This window comes from Ochlerotatus camptorhynchus, unplaced genomic scaffold, assembly GCF_037179485.1.
Source record: "Ochlerotatus camptorhynchus isolate MF236.1 unplaced genomic scaffold, CSIRO-AGI_Acam_v1.1 ptg000466l, whole genome shotgun sequence".
In the NCBI taxonomy this organism is placed as follows: Eukaryota; Metazoa; Arthropoda; class Insecta; order Diptera; family Culicidae; genus Ochlerotatus; species Ochlerotatus camptorhynchus.
In genome coordinates, this window is record NW_027040952.1 from 767,593 (window position 1) to 791,187 (window position 23,595).

General features: G+C 35.7%; 2 protein-coding genes across 2 annotated transcripts; one reads left to right on the forward strand and one right to left on the reverse strand.

Annotated features, from left to right (window-relative positions):
- The first annotated feature begins 1,713 nt into the window (after positions 1–1,713).
- On the forward strand, positions 1,714–22,202 carry LOC135712211 (proclotting enzyme-like). The gene is made up of 4 exons (XM_065235175.1): positions 1,714–1,887; positions 20,802–20,989; positions 21,056–21,192; positions 21,257–22,202. The coding sequence occupies exons 1-4, from the start codon at positions 1,785–1,787 to the stop codon at positions 22,155–22,157; spliced, it is 1,329 nt and encodes a 442-aa protein (XP_065091247.1). The 5' UTR covers positions 1,714–1,784; the 3' UTR covers positions 22,158–22,202.
- On the reverse strand, positions 18,763–20,286 carry LOC135712223 (uncharacterized; the record flags this gene model as incomplete). Its single annotated transcript, XM_065235185.1, has 2 exons — positions 20,263–20,286; positions 18,763–19,386 (listed from the first exon to the last, which is right to left on the reverse strand). Coding segments are annotated over exons 1-2 (648 nt in total), but the record flags the coding sequence as incomplete, so codon positions are not given.
- Positions 22,203–23,595: the final 1,393 nt, after the last annotated feature.

Sequence of the window (23,595 nt, forward strand, 5' to 3'; positions counted from 1 at the left end):
CTAGGAGCGCTGTACCGGACAAATAGAAACGTACCGACTCTAAATTGGCAGGGCTTTAAGACATTTTTAATGAACTTCCGGAGAGAATCTCAAATTTATTTTAGAAGGATTCTGAAAAGAACTCTGTGAAGGAAATTGACGTTAAAGGATAATTTTGAAGACTTCGAATACAGAACCAAATTCAAGATCCATGAAAATGCTGCCCATGTGATTGCTTCGGATCAATCACATTCGGATTTATATTTAATTTAAATGTATATAGCAAATGATGGGAGCATTTCCAGAATTCCGGGAAAAAAAACAGGAAATCGCTAATTGGTCACCATGAGTTAAATCTCATGCCCCATTCACATTCAAGATTCGTTAGTTACTTAATTCGAACACATCGCTTTTTGCCAAAGCGAACCTTGCTGCATACCCAACCAAATTATCCTACATTCCAGTGGTTTCTCGTGGAAGTGCAGAGGATTTGTGTCGTCTTCCAACAAAGTGAGTATCACGTCAACACAATCCAACCCATTCCTTTTGTGACCTACATCTGGACGTGGCCGGCACCGGTATTGCCTATTACAAAGTTTTTACGCAGGATGATAGCTGATCCCAAGCATCATCTGGTTGCTCTCTGTGTAATTACAGGTGATCTGGCAATAACTAAGTATCAACCGGTCAATCATGCTCAAGCTCTCTCAATAATACTATCTAACATGAAGCTTTAGGGTGATAATTTATTGGTGATTTATTGAGCGAAGGGCCATTAATGCGACAGTACAAGTCATACGCACACTAACCCGTACGATGTACGAGGAGTTGATCAGATGTTCCTTAAGCTGATGTAGATTTGAAGACATACCTTTTCGGATTATTTTTTGGGGCGATCTAGTTTTTCATTAAAATTGGAGCCAGTACTTTTTCTTCGACTCCGAATCCAACTTATCATGTGCACGGCATATCATAAAGTCACCCCACAATTATTGATCCGGAAATTACAATTATACGTCAGTCCGTTCTGCGTTATTCAAACATAAATCAAAAATCAACTTCAATGCTAATCCTTCATACTGGTCGCGTGCCTTGATCGTTTGAATACATTTCACCACTCCCTAACGCATGCTCTAATTAGCAATTCCATCAGAGTCTGCACTATTTCCCACACTGCTGTGCACATCGCTTATCAGTCAGCCAGCTACAGTCGCTTCCATTCCGTCTCTCCATACGATCATCATTTAGTATTTGTTTTGATAATAATTCACACCAACACTGTGACGAGGGCGCTTCCCGCTGTTGGCATTCATTGAACAAGATCGATTGCACGATCCATTAGAAATTCCTACATCATCACTGTTACACTTTTCTCGACCTTGGAACGGTTGAACACATTTTTTTTTTTTCAAATCCGAGGTTAAGTCGACAGTTAAATAATTCAATAAACCCAATGGTACATGTGTTGTGCGGCGTGCTCACTGAGTTGGGTTGTAAATTATTTTTGGCAATTTTTGTCCCCATTTTGCATTCGCGGCAGGAAGGACGATCTGATAGTGGCTGATGGCAAGTCAAGTCAAGCTTGGAGCTGTTGGAGAATCGAGACGAGGCGAGGGTGCGATAAGGCAAAACATCGACATTTGACGTTCAGTTGAGAGAAGTGCGTTGGGTGGTAAAGATCGTCGCGACTGCTTTGGACTGAGTTCGCTAGGAATAGAGAAAGTGATTGATCTCAAACATAGAAAATATTTTAAGCTGGTTTTAGTATGAAAAATTAAAGAATCGTTTGAACTGTCTGTTGAAAGATGGCGAGTAGCAGATTTACTCTATTTTGGGTTTTCATCGGACTGTGTCTAGTGGGAACAGTCGTTAGTTTGGTAGTCGATGAATACCAAAATAGTGATAAAAGTAAGTGGTTTTAAGGCACAAATTGCCTAATAAGTTCTCTGACTGATGCAGGGGGACAACCAATTTTATAAAATGGAGCTGCAGTAAAGATCGACTTCTCTTTTCGAACTCATTCTTAACTGATAAAGAACCTTTTTATATTCAGAATGGTTGCAGCCGTTAAGGAAAGGATATCAGGGGAATTCCCCTTATGGAGCATGATAAAACGACAGAAGTTGATTTGTTTGAGCCTCGAGTAATTTATTTGAATACAATATGATCACTACATAAGAATTTAACTGCATACTGGTCATAATGTATTTATAACATTTTTTTTTATAAACCCACCAACAAATTCTAAGAGAAATTACTCCTGCACTGAGTAAAGGATCTTCAGCTGTTAAAATAATATATTTAAGATTAAAACAATGTATCAATCTAGTCTCTTTTTCGAGAAGCCGGCGATGAACAGTGGACCTTTCTTAAAAAAATATTGATTATAATTTTATCAAGGTGGTATTATACTTAAAAAACAACTTTTTGTAATCACAATCACAACTTTACCCAAGACATATGTCAACAAAAATAAGCAATGACATTGAGATATTGGTTAAAAGGATAAAATAACTGAACGATATGTTTTATTTATTTATTTATACAATCAATAATCATATCACATGTAATCTACAAATGATTATCAGAATGTATTCTTCTATTATACTACTATACCAATGTACTTATTAATACAATTGAAATAATTACTGCACAAGTGTTTAAACTTTGTAAATGTTCTTGCTGTCTTGAATTCCCTCGGTAAGTCCTTTTATGAACCGATCGGTGGCGAAATGAGTCACTCAAAAAACTTGTAAAACATCTTTGGATAATTAATACATTTGATCTAGAAGATCGTGAGTCAATAAAGATAAATAAAGATCCATGATTTTAGAGTTAACAAGTCAAAATTATGCGTTTGGTACGATGCTTTAGTTAATAAGCTACCGAACGAAGTCAATGAGAACGCGTGGTATGAAGGTTTGCACCCTTTATTCCCAAAAACAAAAGAAGCGCTCCGACCGAATCAATTTTTATCTTCATCCGATAGGCCGAAGTGAATTCATTGGCGTTTCAATGGCGTTTCAATGCGTTAGGCCGAGTTTAGAATCCCTAGGCCGATTTTGGCATCAAGAAGCAGTGTTAGACTTTTGACAATATCTCAACGATTAGTTTCTCTTTATCAAATCTTACGATACTTACGGAAAGATAAATAAATTTAGAAGCCATCAGTAATAATACCATTCCGTTTGGTGCTAAACACCGCTTGATTAAGAAAGACTAAGTGTGGGTTGTGTTTAATAGGCCGGAAATGGGGTAGTTAACCCTAGTGCCATCACGGTTATTTATTTTTATCAAAGGAACTCCTTATAGGGTTAACTACCCCATTTTCGGCCTATTAAGCACAACCCGTACTTAGTATTTCTTGATCTAGCGCAGTTTAGCACCAAACGGAATGTTATTATTACTGATGGCTTCCATATTTATTTATCTTTCCGTACGTACCGTAAAATTTGATAAAGAGAAACCAATCGTTGAGATATTGTCAAAAGTCTAACACTGCTTCTTGACGCCAAACTCGGACTACGGATTCTAAACTCGGCCTAACGCATTGAAACGCAATTGAAATGCCAATGAATTCACTTCGGCCTATCGGATGAGGATAAAAATTGATTCGGTCGGAGCGCTTCTTTTGTTTTTGTGCAATATGGGTGCAAACCTTCATTTCACGCGTTCTAATTGACTTCGTTCGGTAGCTTATTAACTATAGTATCGTACCAAACGCATAATTGACTTGTTAACGCCGAAATAATGGATTTATTTGAAGTTTTCTGCTCGATAGGCCCAAAATGGGCAAAATGCTGCAGTTCGTACGATAACCTGATTGTAAAAAACAAAGAAGGTTGTTACCGTTCAGATATTCGTTAAGCTGTGTAGGTATAATAGATTCAAAAATGTTTGACTTGATAATGGATTATCGATCTTTCCAATATGAATAACTTTAGCCACTTTCCACGAATTTGGGAAGTCTGAAGTGGTCATACACAAATTGAATAAGTCTGTTATGTAAGGAATTGTAATACGCAATGAAGTTTTTAAAATATTATGTGGAATCAAATAGGTACCAACAGAATTGCATGAAGCAGCTGTTAGCAGGGCTGAAAAAATCACTAAAATTCATCAAAGTTCACTATGGATGAAAAAATCATTTCATAGTGAATGCTGGTGATTTTTTCATGACTTTTTCAACCCTGGCTGTTAGTACTTCCAAAATGTCGTTACTAACAGAAACTTCATTGGCTTGCACATTTTCATGGAATGTAGTAGGCACATCATGTGAAATAAAATAACAATCCAATGAAGTAGCAGTGACATCACCACCAGCACCTTTCGTGCACGAATGTTTTAAGCCCTATCACATTTAGTTGGAAAGCAAAATATTCTTGTTTAGTGCTTTTAACCTACGGTTAGTATTGCTGCGTAGTTTAGCACAATTATTTAATATTTGAGCATTATTTTTATCACGTTTCTAAAACACATGTTGATTAATCCATGGAGTTAAAGGGTCTCTGATAAATTTTCTTGTTAGAGGCGCATGCTGGTTTATGAGTGACAATAATCTGTTGTTCAAGTAGTCCAATTTTTCATTCTCATTGGAATAAGAATAGATAGTAATTAAATTAAATTCACATAGATCCCGTTTGAACGAATCTTGATTAACTTTGTAATAGTCACGATACCAATACGTTTTGGGTGGAGTTTTTGAGTTGTTCAAGTCATAATCACTAATACCACCATATCAAGTCATAATCACTAATACCACCAACAGAATACTGATAGACATTATTCACATTACTTGTACAGTTGCTGGTAATAATGTCAACCATATATGGGTACAACCAGGTAGATGAAGTATAGGTGATGAGTTTACTATTTTAACGGAGAGAGTATTTAGTTGCTCTATCATACTACGACATTTAGACGAATTTAAATCTAAAATATTTACATTGAAATAGCTAATTTATAAAAAGGTTAGGCGCAGTAGCAACTATTTCTGAAATAATTTTAAACACTGCACATTGGGAAAAATCGACTTAAAAGGAGCAAAATTCATTATCTCTGATCAGCGCTGATTTAACATTTGCAAATATAATCATTATAATGGGAAAAAGTCTCAGAAATCTAGTGGAAATAGTTTCGTCTTGTGCAGAATAGGGCAAGTTGGGGTTTTAGGAGCATTTTACTCTTATTTCTTAATATATTGTATAAATGACTTAAAAAATTGCTCATTGTGGTTAATATTCGTTCTGAAATATTGTCACTCTTGTAGATTAACATCTGGAGAATCCATTAAAAAATGGTTTCATACATCACCAGCCTGTGCAGATAATGCATTTTAGTCAATTTTACCCCTATTACCTTATTTTCGATATTTTTTAAAAGACAGCAGTCAATGATAAGAAAACCTGTCCAATGATAATCCTCCTTGAAGGAAAACACCTTAGGGATCCAAAAAATTACGTTTTAGATTACATCGAAAGGTAAGCTGATGTATGGAGACATTTTTTTTTCTTAATTCTCCCCTATTTATGAAGTTAATAAGTAGTGTTACACGGTTATACCGTTAGTGCCTGTCATACTATACCCTCGTAGACGGTATTGCTGCAAAAATGACTGAGAAATTGAATGGTGATAGTTTAATCTTTAGAGAATTTCAGTAAATTACCCATTTTGCCCAATTTCCCACTTTTACTGAAGAAAACAAGTCATGATATACTTTTATACGAATTAAGGCCAATTATTTTGATCGTTCGGGCACTTTCCCTCTGTAAAAATGTGTGAAGAATTTAATGGTGATGGTCTCATTTTGTGCTGACAAAAGCTTATTACCCATTTTTCCCGATTATCTCCTTTAATTTAATAAATCAAGTAGTTTTTGAATTCACGCATGTAATATTGAATACTCGTTTATTATATCATTGTAAATATGTTTAAAGTATCAAAAAATGCTTGTCTTATCTTGTGCAGACTTTAGATAATTAAACATTTTGCCTGATTCTCCCCTTTTATGGAATAAAAAAGTAAAATCATACTAAACCCTCAAGCACTGTCCTATTGAAAACATCTTATGGAGATAATCCTATTTTAAGTGAACCTCACATACCGTAGAAATATCATTCAATAACGTTAATTTTATGTGCGCTATATCTCGCAGAAATTTACATGAATTTTTCGAACAATGTACCTCTGTTTACCCCGGTCGTTTCTCTTCATGTTTCGATCCTATATTTTCCCATATTATCAATTTTATTAGCATCATAAGATATACTGTATTGGTTCTAAAATGTTGAGTTGTTCAATTTGTTTTTCGTGTTTAATGTATAACAGTTGTACATCTAGCATTCAGCACAACAGCAAACACTACAAATGTATTAATATTTATTCAAAGGAAGGGTTATAAAGCCTAAAGGGAATGGAACACACTTTTGAATAATTCGCATTGATAACAACACCTCTTCACGCAAAGACATAATACTTATTTTATCGCAGAAAAAAAAGTAATAACCGCGTTGTCTAACGCATGAACTCGATAGCATGCGAACTCGTACTAGATTACCCTTACTAAAAGCCGTGTATCCATTTAAGATACCGTAAAACGGGGTAACATTGATCAGGACTGGTAGTGAGTCACTTTTTAGTGACTTGGTCACTTTTTTCAAGCTAGTCACTAAAAAGTCTAATTTTTTAGGGTCAAGTCACTAAAGTCACTTTTTCTTGTAATCAGTCACTATTTTCAACTTTTCAGAGTGATTGACCATTCTTTGCTTTGTGACGTTTAATCGTCTTTCTCTAATCATCTCATTTTACTAAATAAAATTACCTGAGTCTTCTAGGTTTTCCAGAACTTTAATGGATGAATTCCAGGCTTATAATAAGAAAGCTATTTTTAAAATGCGTTCGAAATATGGTTTTTGCAAGATCAAAAAACAAAAGTAATTAACCCAAACGTTTTTAAGACATGGCAATCAGTTTTAAAATAAAACAGCTTTACAATCAAATCCATTGAATGTTTAAGTTTAGCACTTACTTAATTTCTCACTTTAATAAAGTTAAAAAACGTACTTAATTTGAGTAAGATCTAGTAATCTAAGCTCTAAAAATATTCAATGTCTTGAAGTTTCGTATTCCATATACAAGTTCAAGATGTTTAATTTCAAAGTGTCTGAATTAAGGAAAACAAATAAATGATTTATGTTAAGATCGTAATTAACTTTATGAATGATTAGAGATCTTCATTGCAGTCCCAACACATTGTAGGAACTTTGTACAAGTTTAAAGGAATGAAAGGAAAAGCTGAAAACTTCAGTGAAGATCCATAAACAAGCTGCGGCATAAGGGAAGTTAACATTCGAAAAATTTCAGGAACTTTTATGAAGTTCCTAGAATTTTAGAGCACATCAACGTGTTAAACGATCTTGAGAAATATAGAAAACCTGAGAGCTATTGTTCAAATTTTTAAGAAGTTCTAAGTACCGTAAAACGGGGTAACATTGAAAGTTTTTAAAGTATATTCTAAATATTTTGACAGCAATGAATGTTTTTTTTTTAAATTTTATATTTCTTAAACAAGTAACATTTAACTCGTTAGTAATATATTGAACGAAAATTAAACCATTTGCAATATATTTTTAGTTTTGTGACTGAACTTCAGTATTTTGATTTGGGGTTACTTTGATAATGCTCAATGAATGTAGAAAAAAAAATGAGTGAAATTCAAACAATTTAGTTCTTTAAATATGAAACTTTGAATGAGTTTATAATCAGAAAACAACATAAGTAATAATAATTCAACATTGAATTTGTGATGGCTGTATAGGAAATGCATTTCATAAGTGATGATTTGAGTACTTTTTCAAAAAGACGAAAAACACGAAAATTGTTTTTTATTTAATATGTTTGTAAAATATGTAACACATCCCTAATAAAAATGTTATGGTTAATGTGCTTAACGACGTGTTCGTGGTATAATCCAAACCTTTTGTGGAATAGTTCAATCATTTGGGTTATCGTTCGTGTAATTAGGGATACTATATAAAAAACTATATACGATGTCAACGGAAATACCCTAAGCTAAAATATGGAACCAATGTTTCTAATTTGGAAAAAGCACAGCGAGTAAATTTAATCTTTATATTATACTATTAAAGTTACCCACATCATCAAAGATACCCCGTTTTACGGTACTTCAGAAACGCTACATCTAGAGATCTAATCGTAATTTTAGAAAAAAATTGAGAACCCTTAAGATGTTCCGAGAATTTCAGGGAAGTACAGAGACCATCAGAAAATTTATGAAAATTTCAGAAATATTTCAGGAACTTCACAGAAGTCCAGAGAATTTCACGGAAATTTATCTTCAATAGAATTGAGAGCTTTAGGGATGCTTCGAGATCACCAAGACAGATCAGAGAATCAAAGGGCAGTTCAAATAATTTCAAGGAAGTTGTAGAAACCTTAAAGAAGTTCCGGAAACTTGAGCAAAACTCCTAGAGAATCATATAAACATCCGAAAAACATAAGAGTGTTTTAATGGTGATATATCATGAAGATTTCAAGAACTTAGAAAAATGCGAAAATTTAGCTAAATTGATTAGAGAATTAATAAAAAAAAATGCGACAACTTTTAGCAAGCAGTGATATCTTCAAGACATTCCAGAGATCTTCTAATAAATTTAGATAGTTTCATGATATTCAGCGAAGTTCCGAGTACTTCGAGGACGATCAGATAGCTTTAGTATTATCCCATTAGCTTAAGCAAATTTGCAGCGACTTGCAAGGAATTCCGTGGAATTATGGGGTATTCCAAGAATTCTATGATTGATACGAAATTTTCAGGGAATTCTGAATATATATCAGAATTTTTCCGGATTATTAAACAAATTAAAAGAAATTCTGGTAAGCAAAGATAAGTTTGGAGAACATAAGTGAGCGTTTATAATGATTAGAATACTTAAGGAAAATTGTCGAAACTTCAAAGTAAATCAATTAATCTCAGTAAAGTTGCGGGTTCTTGAAATAAACTGATCAATTCAGGGCAGTCTATAGAACTTTAAAGAAATTCGGTAATCGTTTAAGCAGTTTTAATGCCACCAGGAAAGTCTAGACTATTGAAGAAGTTTTAAATTAGTAAATTATTGAACTATATCAATTATTTCGTTCGAATTCCACGAAAATTGCGGAAGCACAAAAGTTTCAGAAATTTAGAAAAACTTCGAAAACTTCACAGAAGGACAATGGTCTTCAAAAGCATTTTAAGAACTTCATAGAAATCTATGTAGCCTAAGTGAGATCCGTGAACTTCAGGCATTTTTTATGTACATTAGCAAAATGCGGGAGCATTTGAAAGAAGTTTAGTACGCTCCGAAAATTTGAGCAATTTCAGGGGGAGGCCAGTCCATTGGTTTCAGAAAATTAGTGGGAAATTTATAGCAGTTTCCAGATTTTCAGATAACTTCAGATACGTTAAAAAGTTAATTGAGGTCTTTGCATAAGTTCAGAAGCTCACTGAAGCTTAAACATTTTAAGGACGGTCCAATTAAACTCAGCGTAGTACATCTTCATAAAAACTGCGAAAACTTTAGAGCAGTTTTGAGAATTTCAGTAATGAACAGAGAACCTCAGAGCTGTTCCGTTGAAGAAGATTTAGAAGTCACATAAATTTTAAAGAAATTTAGAGAACTTCAGCGAATTTTTAAACCTTTAGAGGAGATCCATGATCGTTAGAAAAATTAAGGAATCCTTAGGAAGTCCTTTAAAGTTCAGGGAAGTTTAAGAATTTGATGAGTAGTATTGTGAGAATCAGGCTAGTTTCTCAAACTACAAAAGAACATCAAGGCAGTTTTATTAACTTCTGGAAAAAATTGTGAACTTTCAAGTAGTAGTTTTGAAGACCTCTGAATTCCTTTTAAGATGTCCTGGAGTTATTTTTAGTTTTAATTGTAATCCTCCTTTTAGTATTTACAAAAAAATTCAAGGATGCTCCGAATTTGTTTTCTCCCACAAAATTTATGTAATAATCCTCATAATACCCTTGGAATTTTCCTTTGCGGGTCACAGGAGTTGTTCTCCTCAGAAAATCTTAAGAATTTACATTAAAATTTCATTCAAAGTGTTTTTTATGTTACTTCATACGCGAAGTTAACGATTTTCAGAGTTGGTTGGAAATGCTAACATGAAGCTTTAGTGTGATGATTTATTAGCTAGAGAATGATCTTTAGAAGAGGGTAGGTGGATAGTTCCGGAACTATCCACCTACCCTCTTCTAAAGATCATTCTCTAGCTAATAAATCATCACACTAAAGCTTCCTGTTAGCATTTCCAACCAACTCTATTAAAATTTCTTTTCTTTATTAGAGAGATTTTTAGCCTAAGGGAATTTACATTAAAATTAACTTTTAATTCAGTTCAGGGTTTCTTAGAATTCTATTCAAAACTATCAGGCTTCACATGAAATCTAAAATTCCTTAGAACTACCTTGAAAGCAGATTGCATTTGATGTTTTTCTGAAAGATTTTTTTCCCCAGAACACCCTTCGAATTAGGACCTTAGATATTATAATAAAATTCCACGAGCCTTTAAAACTGTGCATGAAATTTGACTCGAGATTCTTGAAAATTTCTTGAAGTATTAAAGCCTTTAAATCCAGAGCAAGTTTAGATTTAAAATTTTTAGGAAATATGCATGTTCCAAAACTGAAAAAAAACATTACAAGTCTCTGTTTTTTTTTTTATTTATTTGTTACTGAAGATTAATCTACTGTGGATCTATAAAGTTCAAAGTGTGAATGAAAATTACGAGAAAAATTAAATGTTTGTATTTTAAAATCCTTTCTTTTCTTTAAAATATCCTTAGTAAGAAAATTATTATATTCTCTGTGACTTCCAGGTATTTTAAGAAAAATAAAATTTCCTGATGATTCCCGGTTGTCAAGACTTTTGCAGTTGGTAGACATCCTGACTAATACCGTGGGCGGATAGGAAGTAAAGCCGTTGGTCCCCGGTTCATGAGTTGATGGGTCGATAGGTAGGGTCCAGGTGTGGAAGCTGCCTTCCCGGCACGTCGGTAGCATTGGTGCTCAGCACGGAAAACAAGATCTACGGAAAAAAACAAACCAAAGGAAAAAAATTAATAATACCGTGGGTTCAGCAATAAACTTTTTATTGAATCTTTCGCTTATTCAATTAGAATCTCAAAAACACTTATGTACGATATATCGTACATAAGTGTTTTTGAGTTTCTAATTGAATAAGTCTAAAACATCAAACATTTATTTGGTGTGCCATCATAACGACTACTTTGCTTCTCTTAGGTCACTTTTTAGTCACTATTTAATCACTTTTTTCTTCAACATGGTCACTAAAATCACTATTTTGACAGCAGTGATCGCTACCAGCCCTGCATTGATAGTTTTTTGAAGTATATCCTAAATATTTTTGACAGCAATGGATGTTTTTCAATTTTTATTTCTTTAAAACAAGTACTGAGGATCCTAGAGTCAATTCGTTAGTAATATGTTTAACGAAAATAATTGCATTTGTACTATTTTTTTAGTCTTGTGAACGAACATCAGTATTTTGATTTGGAGTTACTTTGAAAATGCTTAATAACTGTAAAAAAATATGCGTGATTTAAAAAAAAAATATAAAAAAAAATATTAATTTTGGGATGAGTATATATTCAGAAAACATTATACGCAAGAAGAAGACAACATAGAATTTGTGATAGCTTTATCGGAAATACATTTCATAAGCGATGGTTTGACTGCAGTTTCAAATAGGCGAAAAACAAGAAAATTTTTTTTTAATATCTTTGGATAATATGTACCACATACTTCATAAAAACTGTATACGATATCAAGGGAAATACCCTAGGCAACAATAAGGAACCAATGATTCCAATTCGGAAATAATGCAGAGAGTACATTTAATCATTATATTCTACTATCAAAGCTACCCGGATTATCAAAGATACCCCGTTTTACGGTACCTCAAAGACCGAAAAACAAAACAGCTCTGAAGTTACCAAAATAACCAATAGCATCAGTTTTAGTTTTAATGTTGTTAGTGTAGTTTTAATCCTAGTTTGGACAATTCAATGTTGTGTTCAATTTACTTGTACTGCGAACTGAACATCCAGTAAGTTAGTCAATGTGCGACTTTCTCTATTCGCTGTCAAATCACTTGAACGTTGAGTGGAATCAATTTTTGTGGACCGTGTAAACCGGGCTTCACACTTGTCACGTTCATCGCATACATGCATGCCTTGGTGCGAACACATCAAAAGCAAAACAGTGACAACCCTCTGTTGAAATTAATATTATCGTGGTATAAAAAGTGTCTCTTGAATTCCTGCTGAGAAAAATGTTGTTCAATAAAAATATTACGGAGGAGTATTTCGTGTCAGGACGAAATACAGACCACCTTGTGAAATTTTTATCTACACGCTAACTTGAAAGTACCCATTAATGGTTGAAAAAGACCCATTTTTAAGAAAAGTGGCTTAACTCATTAAATGAGTAAATTTTTTACCCATTAATGAGTATCTGTTACCCATTAATGAGTAATTGTTAATCATTAATGGGTAACAGATACTCATTAATGGGTAAAATGGTTTAATCATTAATGAGTTAAGCCACTTTTCTTCAAAATGGGTCTTTTTTTACTCATTTATGAGTACTTTCAAGTTAGCAGTGAACTTTCAAAAGCTCCTGCGTCTGTTGTGTTGGATTTAAAAACTGGATTAGTCTGGGCTAATGCTCATGGCAAGAAGCATTTCTTTGAGTGAAATGTGAAGTGGCTTGATGGCGTTTTTCAAGTAGTAGTTTGCATCAGGCGAAACGCGTAAATCTTAACTGATTTGAGATTAGGGCGCATCAACATTTGTGAACAATAGCTTCAATACCGTGTCGTTCTCTACTAACCTTGAGATGACCGCGAGTAATCGGTTCAGTTCCTTTAAATCTAGATTTAAGACATCAATTATGTATAACGCAAATGATAACTTGGCTCTGTAAAGTTTATTCGATTGAGCCTGTACAAATGTCGTTGTACGTTATGTCGTGTCGTTATTTAGGTAATCTTTGATAATTTGAATTATGTTCAGTTCTTTTGATTATGCTCAATCATTTCTCTAAGTTCAAATGAATAAATATAAATTAAAAATATTGCTATTCTCAGACTACCGTCAACTATCCAAACATATAATGTCTTCTAGCTTGATATCGGTTTATAGAACCATGGTAAAATAAATGTGATGGCCACTGCGATGGTGATAATAATGCTGGTATTTACCCTACATTCAGTTGTTTTTTTGTTATATTTTTGGAAGCATTACACTCAAAGTATTAGAGGAAATATGTACACACATAGATTTTTCTGCAGGAGTCAGTATTTTTGACTGGATTTTTAGATTACTGAAAAACTCGGTTAAAATTCAAATACGGTTATTCGTACGGATTGGATAAAATCGACAAATTTTATTTTTCATCATTACTCGGGGTTAACAGAAATAAGTAGGTAAATTTTCGTAACACATTTTCTCAACTTTGAATTTTTCACAGAAAACGTAATTTTTTTGATCCCTAAGGTGTTTTCCTTCAAGAAGGACTATCATTGGACAGGTTTTCTTATGCATGACTACCTGGGATGGAAAATTATTTACATTCATTTTGTGCATTCATTTACATTCATTTGCCTCTAACTTTTTTCATCAACAGAGTTCCGTAAAATAGTGTTTGAGGCTTTTGTATGCTTTGATATTAGCTACATTATGAACAACTCAAATCTCTATCTCTTATGCATCATGAATCAGAGGAATAAGAACCCACCATTGTTTTTCAGTGAATAAAAATTGCATTCACTGAAAAACAATAACGTGTTCTGCCAGCTCTATTTAGTCATGCATAAGAGATTCAGATTTTAGTTATTAACAAAAGTTGTAGTTAATATCAAAAGCTTCAAAAGTTTCATACATTATTTTACGGTATTCTGTTGATGAAAAAAGTTAAAGGCAAATGAATGTCAATGAATGCACGAAATGAATGTAAATGATTTTCCATCCCTGCCGACCACCGCACAGAAAAAAAATTCTGAATTTAACTATCGCGTATAATTTCCCTACGTTTAATTTTGAGCTATACTTGGCATAAACAGCTTAATCGTTTACAAGTTTGCATACAATATAGCTAATTTATGCGATATTGCGCTTAAAGTTACACGAAATATCGCGTAAATTTATGCCAAATCTAGCGTTAATTTTATGTGCGCTATATCTCGCAGAAATTTACATGAATTTTTCATACGGTGTGCACTTAAAAAAAAATCGCAAATAAGGTAATAGGGGCAGAATTGACATAGTCTGCACAGACGGGTGATGTATGAAACCATTTTTTAATGGATTCTCCAGACGTTTTTCTATAAGAGTGACAGTATTTCAGAATGAATATTACCCACAATTAGCTATTTTTTTAGTCATTTATACAATATTTAAGAAATAAAAGTAAAATGCTTCAAAAACCCCAAATTGCCCTATTCTGCACAGGACGAAACTAATTCCACTGGATGCCTGAGACTTTTTCCCATAAGAATGATTATATTTGCTAAGAATTGAATGCTTAGATATCAACGAGAGAAGTCATTGTTTACAAAAGTTGCTACGCCCTAATTCCAGCTATATCTTGAATTGTCTGAAATGGATCTCACGAGAATTTGAGAGAAATGATGATATGAGTACTGACTTCCCAACAAACATTGAATGTTTAATAAGAGCTTACTCAGGCAAAAATAATCTTATTCAACTTATTCAACTGTTAATCAACTCAAATTGTTTGTTGGGTAGCTCTAACCGGTGAAAACTAACGATCTTAAATTGGCTTACTACTGGACTAGCCTATTGGTTCGAAGCAAATCGATTAACGTTCCCCGTTCTAGTCAAAATTCTAGTACTACACAATGTTTGTTTTGATTCGCTATGAAAGTTTGACCGATAAAATTAAGGGGTTCGTGGATTTTTCTATGTTTCGAGGGGTGCATCGACTAGCTTGGGACCGAAGAGAGTACCAGAGTTGAGCCCAAAAGTTGAGCACGTTTTTCGGGACCTTCTGGTCTTAGAGTTACCTATACGCTAGTACTGTACCGTCTGTATTGTATTCGACTCGATGATTCAGTTTTTAATGCACTTCTGCGCATCCTTACTTTCTACATTTATCGGTCAAATATATCGAAAATACCTATTACTACAATAGGTTTCAAAGCTCTCAATAAAGAATTGTGGAAGTAGAAAAACACCAAAGCCGAGTTAAGATGAGGCAACTGAGTTTTTTTTTCAAAGTATTTATTTGGAAAGCTCATTGTTTCTTTGAGCTAAACGGAGCCGCGGGACGAACATTTTTATTTTCAATTATTGAGATCCTGATTTTTCTTCTCCAATGTTTGATTCTTTCTTCCAATCTCCTTTTTTTTTTTTTTTTTTTTTTTTTTTTTTTTTTTTTTTTAACTCTTTATTTGTTCCAAATTCAAAATAAATTACATTTCATTTTTAACCTAGGTGCTCCAGTTACTACAGTAACTTACCAGCCTTAATTGTTATGATATATATCTAAGTATTTTTACATTGTTCCTGTCTTGGCAATTCAGTATTTTAAACAGGTTTTTTAAACCTGCATGTCAGTATAACAATTGATAGCTTAAAACTAAATAACTTAAACTAAATCTTATCTAAGTATAAAGGGAATTAATCGTTGCAATTGAGGATTGTAACGATTTTTGCCGGAAATTATTAATTATTTTGTTGGACATTTGTGCTAAAGTCTCAACATTCGAAATTCTATGTACTTCGGTAGTACTGTACCAGGGAGGCAACTTCAAAATCATCTTCAGAATTTTGTTCTGAATCCTTTGAAGTGCTTTTTTCCTGGTAGTGCAACAACTAGACCATATTGGCACAGCGTAAAGCATGGCCGGTCTAAAAACTTGTTTAAATATTAGAAGTTTATTCGTCAGGCAAAGTTTGGATTTCCTGTTTATAAGAGGATACAAACATTTTATATATTTGTTACATTTGGCTTGAATGCCCTCAATGTGATCTTTAAAAGTTAATTTATGGTCAAGTATTAATCCAAGATATTTCACTTGGGTTGACCAGGAAATTGGAACTCCGTTCATAGTGACTATGTGACTACTACTAGGTTTCAAAAAGGAAGCCCTGGGCTTATGTGGAAATATTATAAGTTGAGTTTTGGAAGCGTTGGGAGAAATCTTCCATTTTTGTAAATAAGAAGAGAAAATATCTAAACTTTTCTGAAGTCTGCTGCAAATAACACGAAGACTTCTTCCTTTAGCGGAAATGCCTGTGTCATCAGCGAACAAAGATTTGTGGCAACCCTGAGGCAAATCAGGGAGGTCCGAAGTGAAAATGTTATACAATATAGGCCCAAGAATGCTACCCTGAGGAACTCCTGCTCTAACAGGTAGTCGATTAGATTTGGAATTTTGATAATTTACCTGCAGAGTTCTGTCAGTTAAATAATTTTGAACTAATTTCATAATGTAAAGTGGAAAATTAAACTTTTTCAATTTAGCAATCAAACCTTCATGCCAAACACTGTCGAATGCTTTTTCTATGTCTAGAAGAGCAACTCCAGTTGAGTGGCCTTCAGATTTGTTTGAACGAATTAAATTGGTAACTCTCAAGAGTTGATGAGTAGTTGAATGCCCATGGCGAAATCCAAACTGCTCATCTGCAAAAATTGAGTTCGTGTTGATGTGAAGCATCATTCTATTCAAAATTATTTTTTCAAAAAGTTTACTTATTGAAGAAAGCAAACTTATTGGACGGTAGCTAGAAGCTTCAGCTGGATTTTTATCCGGCTTCAAAATTGGAACAACTTTTGCATTTTTCCATTTATCAGGAAAGTATGCCAAATGGAAACATCTGTTAAATAATTTTACCAGGAAAGACAAGGTACTCTCTGGGAGTTTTTTGATGAGGATATAGAAAATACCATCATCACCTGGAGCTTTCATATTTTGAAATTTTTTGGTTATAGACCTTACTTCGTCCAAATCAGTCCCCCAGGAATCATCAAAAATATTTTCCCGAGAGAAAATATTCAGAAAATCCCGAGCAACCTGATTCTCAATAGGACTAGTAAGACCCAAACTGAAATTATGGGAACTCTCGAATTGCTTAGCAAGTTTCTGAGCTTTTTCCAAATTTGTGATCAAAATTTTACCACCTTCTTTAAGCGCTGGAATTGGCTTTTGAGGTTTTTTCAAAATTTTTGTGAGTTTCCAAAAGGGTTTGGAACTCGGGTCTAATTTAGAAACATTATTTTCAAAAGTTTTGTTCCTCAGGGCAGAGAATCGCTTTTTAATTTGTTTTTGCAAATCCCGCCAGATAACTTTCATGGCAGGATCGCGTGTTCTTTGAAATTGTCTCCTACGGACATTTTTAAGACGGATCAAGAGCTGAAGATCATCGTCTATTATAATTGAATCGAATTTAACCTCGCATTTTGGTACTGAGGCAGCTCTTGCTTCAACTATAGAAGTAGTCAGAGATTCAAGAGCATAATTAATTTCATCTTTGGTTTGCAAAGGAATGTTTGGATCGAAGTTATATTCCATAAATGTTCGATATTGCTCCCAATCAGCCCTATGGTAATTGAAAGTAAAGCTGTTGGGATTGGAAATTATTTCTTGGGATATTTCAAAAGTTACTGGAAGGTGATCAGAACCGAAGTCAGCATGGGTAACCAATTGGCTACAAAGATGACATGAATCAGTTAAGACCAAATCAATAGTTGAGGGATTTCTTGCAGAAGAAAAGCATGTTGGGCTGTTTGGATATTGAATAGTGTAATGACCTGCAGAACAATCATCAAACAGAATATTACCATTGGAATTGCTTTGAGCATTATTCCATGAGCGGTGTTTTGCATTAAAATCACCAATAATGAAGAATTTAGACCTATGACGGGTAAGTTTCTGGAGGTCACCCTTGAGAAAATTCTTTTGCTGGCCTACGCATTGAAATGGCAAATAGGCAGCTATAAACGTAAGTTGTCCAAATTTTGTTTCAACAGAAACTCCCAAAGTTTCAAAAACTTTGGTTTCAAATGAAGAAAGAATTTTATGCTTGATTCGTCTATGAATAATGATGGCAACGCCACCACAGGGTCCATCAAGACGATCATTTCTATAAATCAAGTAATTTGCGTCCTTCTTAACCTTATGGTCAGGTTTAAGGAACGTTTCAGTTATAACGGCAATATGCACGTTATGAACTCTCAAAAAATTAAATAGCTCGTCTTCATTATCTTTAAGAGATCGAGCGTTCCAATTTAAAATGTTTAAAGCTTTAAAATCCATTACTGAATTTTAAAGTCATGACAATATTATTAGCAAATTTTACTCCAGTTTGAATAGCATCAAACATGGAGTTAGATTTAAGCATATCAGAAATCATGTCAATTAATGAATTCTGTAAAAATTCCATTTTAGGGGCAGTAATGCTTCCTAAGTCAAAATTGTCAAAATTTCCGTTAGAACGTTGGTTAGTATTTTGATTTCTACCCGCTGCAATAGCAGCATAGGTAGCTCCATTAACTCGCTGAACATTGTTAGCAGCGAGGGGAGTAGGTACAGATGAAACATTTGAAGCAGGGGAGATATTTGTACCTACGGGTACGAATGTAGAATTTGTTCCTCGCTGACCGTTGTTAACAGCAGAGGAATTTGTACCTGGTCGGAAACGTGGAGCGTTTCCTACCTGACGGTTAGAACGAGATTGTAGGATCGCTTTGCGAGTCTTACATTCCCAAAAATTGGATTTGTGGTTTTCACCACAATTTGAACATTTAAATTTCTTAGGATCTTCCTTCACAGGACAGTCGTCCTTTGCATGAGAGGAATCACCACAATTCATGCATTTAGCTGGCATGTAGCAATTTTTAGTTCCGTGACCCCATCCCTGGCACTTACGGCACTGGGTGAGGTTTTGGAAATTTCCTCCAGTCTTCCTGAAGTGTTCCCACTTCACTCGGACATGGAGCATAAGCCTAGCTTTTTCTAAGGCCTTAAGGTTGTTTAGTTCACTAGACTTGAAGTGAACTAAATAAAAATCATTAGAAATCCCGTTGCGCGAATCGCCAGGACGGGATTTCATTTTCATTTTGATTACTTGGAGTGGCACAACTCCAAGTAATTTTGCCAGTTCATCTTTGATCTGATCCAGGGATTCACCACTGGGCAGTCCTTTCATGACAACCTTGAACACACGTTCAGTTTTGGTGTCGTAAGTAAAAAATTTATGCTTCTTCTCAGTAAGATACTTGAGAAGACATTTAAATCCGTCCAAGGTTTCAGCCAATACACGGCATTCACCCCGACGTCCAATTTGTAGTGAAAACTTAACTTTCACGAAATTCAAAAGTTCCATGCGAAGAGCATGGAAATCGGTAGTGGTTATCACAATAGGGGGAATCTTTTCTTTCTTGGCATTAAGCCGGGAAAGTTTACTAGAATTTTTCTTGGATGATGGATCATTCTCATCATCCGTGAGCAAATCAAATTGATTACTCAAATTAATTTCATCAGAAGGGGGGTCAAGAGTTTGCCCCTTTCTTTTGCGTTTAGGCGCCATGGCGGCAGTAAATTTTTATCCAAATCGACTTCCAAGCAGATTACTATAAGAATCTGAAGGATCGAAGAGGAATTTTCCAAATCGATATCCAAGAAGGATTACCTCGGGTAGGGTCCAAACAAGGATCGAAGAGGAATAAGAGGAGTTGAACAAGGTAGAAAATTTTTTACAGGTTGAGCACTGAAAAGTGCGATTATGCGATTATCCAAATCGACTTCCAAGCAGATTACTATAAGAATCTGAAGGATCGAAGAGGAATTTTCCAAATCGATATCCAAGAAGGATTACCTCGGGTAGGGTCCAAACAAGGATCGAAGAGGAATAAGAGGAGTTGAATAGGGTAGAAAATTTTTACAGGTTGAGCACTGAAAAGTGCTGTTTAAATTTGTTGTAGCTTTAGGTAGTAGTAACACTTCCTTAAGCAAAAAGCAAATAGATCCGCACGGCAAGAGAGCACGATGCGGACTGACTTCCAATCTCCTTTTATTCTCTATCGCTTGATGTGCCACCAGACCCGCCCAATGTTCTGCCGACAGTTTGGGTTCAGTCTCCGTGACCCAGTGACGTCCATTTTCAGTACCTCTGTTTCCTGGCTGCTGCTGCTGTCCAACAAAGCATCAGCCACTACACCAGCGTACGTACTGCTACCTTTTTCGTCACGTTCATCTTCGTCCTTTTAGATTACATCCGGTTGTTTTCCAAGCTGCAGCTGCTGTTTTCGAGCATTCCGCTTGGGGCAGGAACTAATTCGGTGTCCCTGCGCCTTAAATAGAAAGTATTTGTCCTTGTTTCCCAAATAGAATATATGCTCTTCTTCCGATTGAGGAAATTAAGTGAAGAGGGAATTTCCTTTTCGACTTCCAACAAAACGCCTTGCACTCCTGTGAACACATCGAGGCCCAATGGAACAAGAAACTTTTTTCCGTATGACCGCTTCACTTTCCCGTGAGGCAAGTGAGTTGAATTCAACTCACCCTCGATCTGGTGGATAACATATAAGTGACTTGAAAGCGAATGCATAAAGTTGAACAACGACTAACTTTTCGGTCACTCACATTGCAGTTCAGTTGAGTTGAACACCGACTTGAATCGTCTACACCGAGCTTAAGTTGAGCCACAGCCACAAGCTTCAGTTAGATGGTTTTTGTAACTAATCCTCATTAATGTTCCATTTCCAATAGCACCCATCACCGTGGAAGATAATCATGTCAACGATGATCTTGATCTCACCACCAGTGGCCAGGAAGGCCAGGTCACTCCGAAAAGAAAGGCATTCCGAGTAATCCAAGCCGAACGTGAAAAAAAGCATTTGGATCTGAATCTACTTCGCAAGAAGCGATTCATTGGTAATCTTCTGAATCTGATTCCCGTGAGTAGTGTTGAAAAGACGTGTAACTTGAAAGACTTAATACTGTACGTATCCAATTCTATTCAGAAAAACAAATCCCATCAAGAATGCACCACTCCTTCCGGAGAAAAGGGTCACTGCAAACGCTACCAGCACTGTAAGTTCGCGGCCTCGAAGGAAAATATCTGGAAGATACTAGGACAGTTGTGCGTCATAGAAAATATGTATGATCTTTGTATACATTACCGTCCAAAAAACGAGTAACTCTTCTTTGATTCTATTGCACAGGTCCATTGGAATTTGCTGCCCGGATAATGCCACGGACGGAGTGGGACCGGATTTCTCCCTTCGACTGCCGTCTCAAGCGGATGATTATGATTCGGTTGATGGGCTGGACGGTGACAATGCCGTCGATGGTCGAGATAACCGTGATCGCCCGGAAGAACGGGGCTGTGGCATATCAACTAAACAACTGTCGAAGATTGCCGGTGGACGGCCCGCTGATCCCGGGGAATGGCCCTGGATGGCAGCGCTCATTCCCAACAACGGACAGCAACAGTTCTGCGGAGGAGTTCTGGTCACTGATAGACACGTCATGACGGCGGCTCATTGTGTGCTGAATCTGAAGATCCATCAGTTTTTGGTGCGGTTAGGCGAGTATGACTTTACCCAGTACAACGAGACCAGATCCAGGGACTTTCGAGTGACGGAGATTCGAAGCCATGTGGATTTCGATCCAGTCAGCTACGAGAATGATATTGCAATGATGAAATTGTTCCGCCCGTCTTACTTCAACTCGTACATCTGGCCAATTTGCATGCCACCGTTGGACGATTCCTGGGATAGTTACCGTGCGGTGGTCGTAGGGTGGGGAACGCAGTTCTTCGGAGGACCTCATTCCAAGGTACTGATGGAAGTTGCACTACCAATATGGTCCAACAGAGACTGCCAGGATGTGTACATTAACCGAATCTACGAGTCAAGCATCTGCGCCGGAGACTATGGTGGGGGTAAGGACTCGTGTCAGGGTGACAGCGGTGGCCCTTTGATGCTTCAACTTCCGAACAATCGATGGGTAGCGGTTGGAATCGTTTCCTGGGGAATTCGGTGCGGTGAGGCGAATCATCCTGGCATCTACACCCGAGTGAGTTCGTACGTTCGATGGATCATCGAGAATGCTGTGTTTTGAGCTGGGTGAAAATTTTAATGACCTCTATAATGGATTGCATTTATCTACTGTTCGTGTTAGGTATCAACTAGGAGATGTGAATAAATCGAAAAGTAACTACTTTCCTTAATCTCAGTCAATCAATCTTTCCATTTCAGCACGCTTGTTTTATGAGCAATAAAAATCAAACAACCAGACTGTAAGGAGACGGTGTTGTATGATAAACAAGTTTCAGAGGGATGATCAAGTCAAAAATCACTGCTTCCAGCGGAAGTTGAGAAGAACAGTGGTTCCAATGTGTATTAATTTACGCAAATTTGTTTTTCTAGATTTGAAAAAAAAAGAATTGAAGATCACATTTAATTGAGCATGGAAATAATTGTCCATTGCTGTATTTCCAGGTGTATTATTGAATTAATTTTTGGAATTTTGTTATTGAATACCAGTAACTTATATAAATTACTACTCGTTTTTTTTTTTTTTTTTTTTTTTTTATTTGGGCTAAACTGATGCGGTATGACGAAATAGCTCTCCATATTCCAGCAGTCTCATGGTATTCGGTGTGTGAAACTAAGCCATTTAGCCTAATGATCATCTACTTTACAAACAATTAATCATATTGTCGGGCAGTTTTTAGACGAGCTTCTAACAGCGATTTTGAGAAACTGAAGTGATAAATTCATTATGTTTTTAACTTAGCATACATTTTAAATATTATCCCACGGTGAAGTACGAGTGGTAGTAAACGTCTGTATAAACTGCTCGAATGATGTGATCCATTGCACTTCCTAATTTCGAAACCTGTGTAATACACTCTTGCGTGAACCATTCAACCTAAAGGTTTTCGGCTTACTGGCATTCGGTCTAATGGATGAATTTAAAATAAAATGCTCCCGTCTTTTTTAAAGCAAACACATGCTTTGAAATAGGTTATTCTACCTATTTAGCCTCCGAAACGCGTGTTTAGAAGTCGAAAGAAAGTGCAAGGTATCGTTTCACTGCACCCAATCCGATTCGTTCGTGCCAACGAGTGTGAAAAGAAAAATCAAACACCGCAAAAATAGAACAATCAAGCGTATGTGTGATATTGGCACCTTCAGTTTCAAAGCGATCGATTCGCTGCTGTTGGCAACAGAAGCGGCTCATGTCCAAATTAGGACGCTATCCGTGTATTCTCGCATGGCGGCGGCGGCTGGTTACCTACAAACCTACAACATATATGGAAAATGCCACGCCATCCACCCATAAACACATTCAATCGATGAGTACTCTGCGCCAGGATTCAAGTCTTGCGTAATGTTGCGTCAAAATCGTATTAAGGGTTGTGTGTGCGCAGGATTCTGACAGGCAATCTGGGCACTGTCTTCCGGCATGCAGCGATAATAACTTTCGCAGTACTTTTCTCTTGATGCAAAGCCTGCAATTATTTCAATAATTTGAAAAGTTTCTTCTGTGGGAA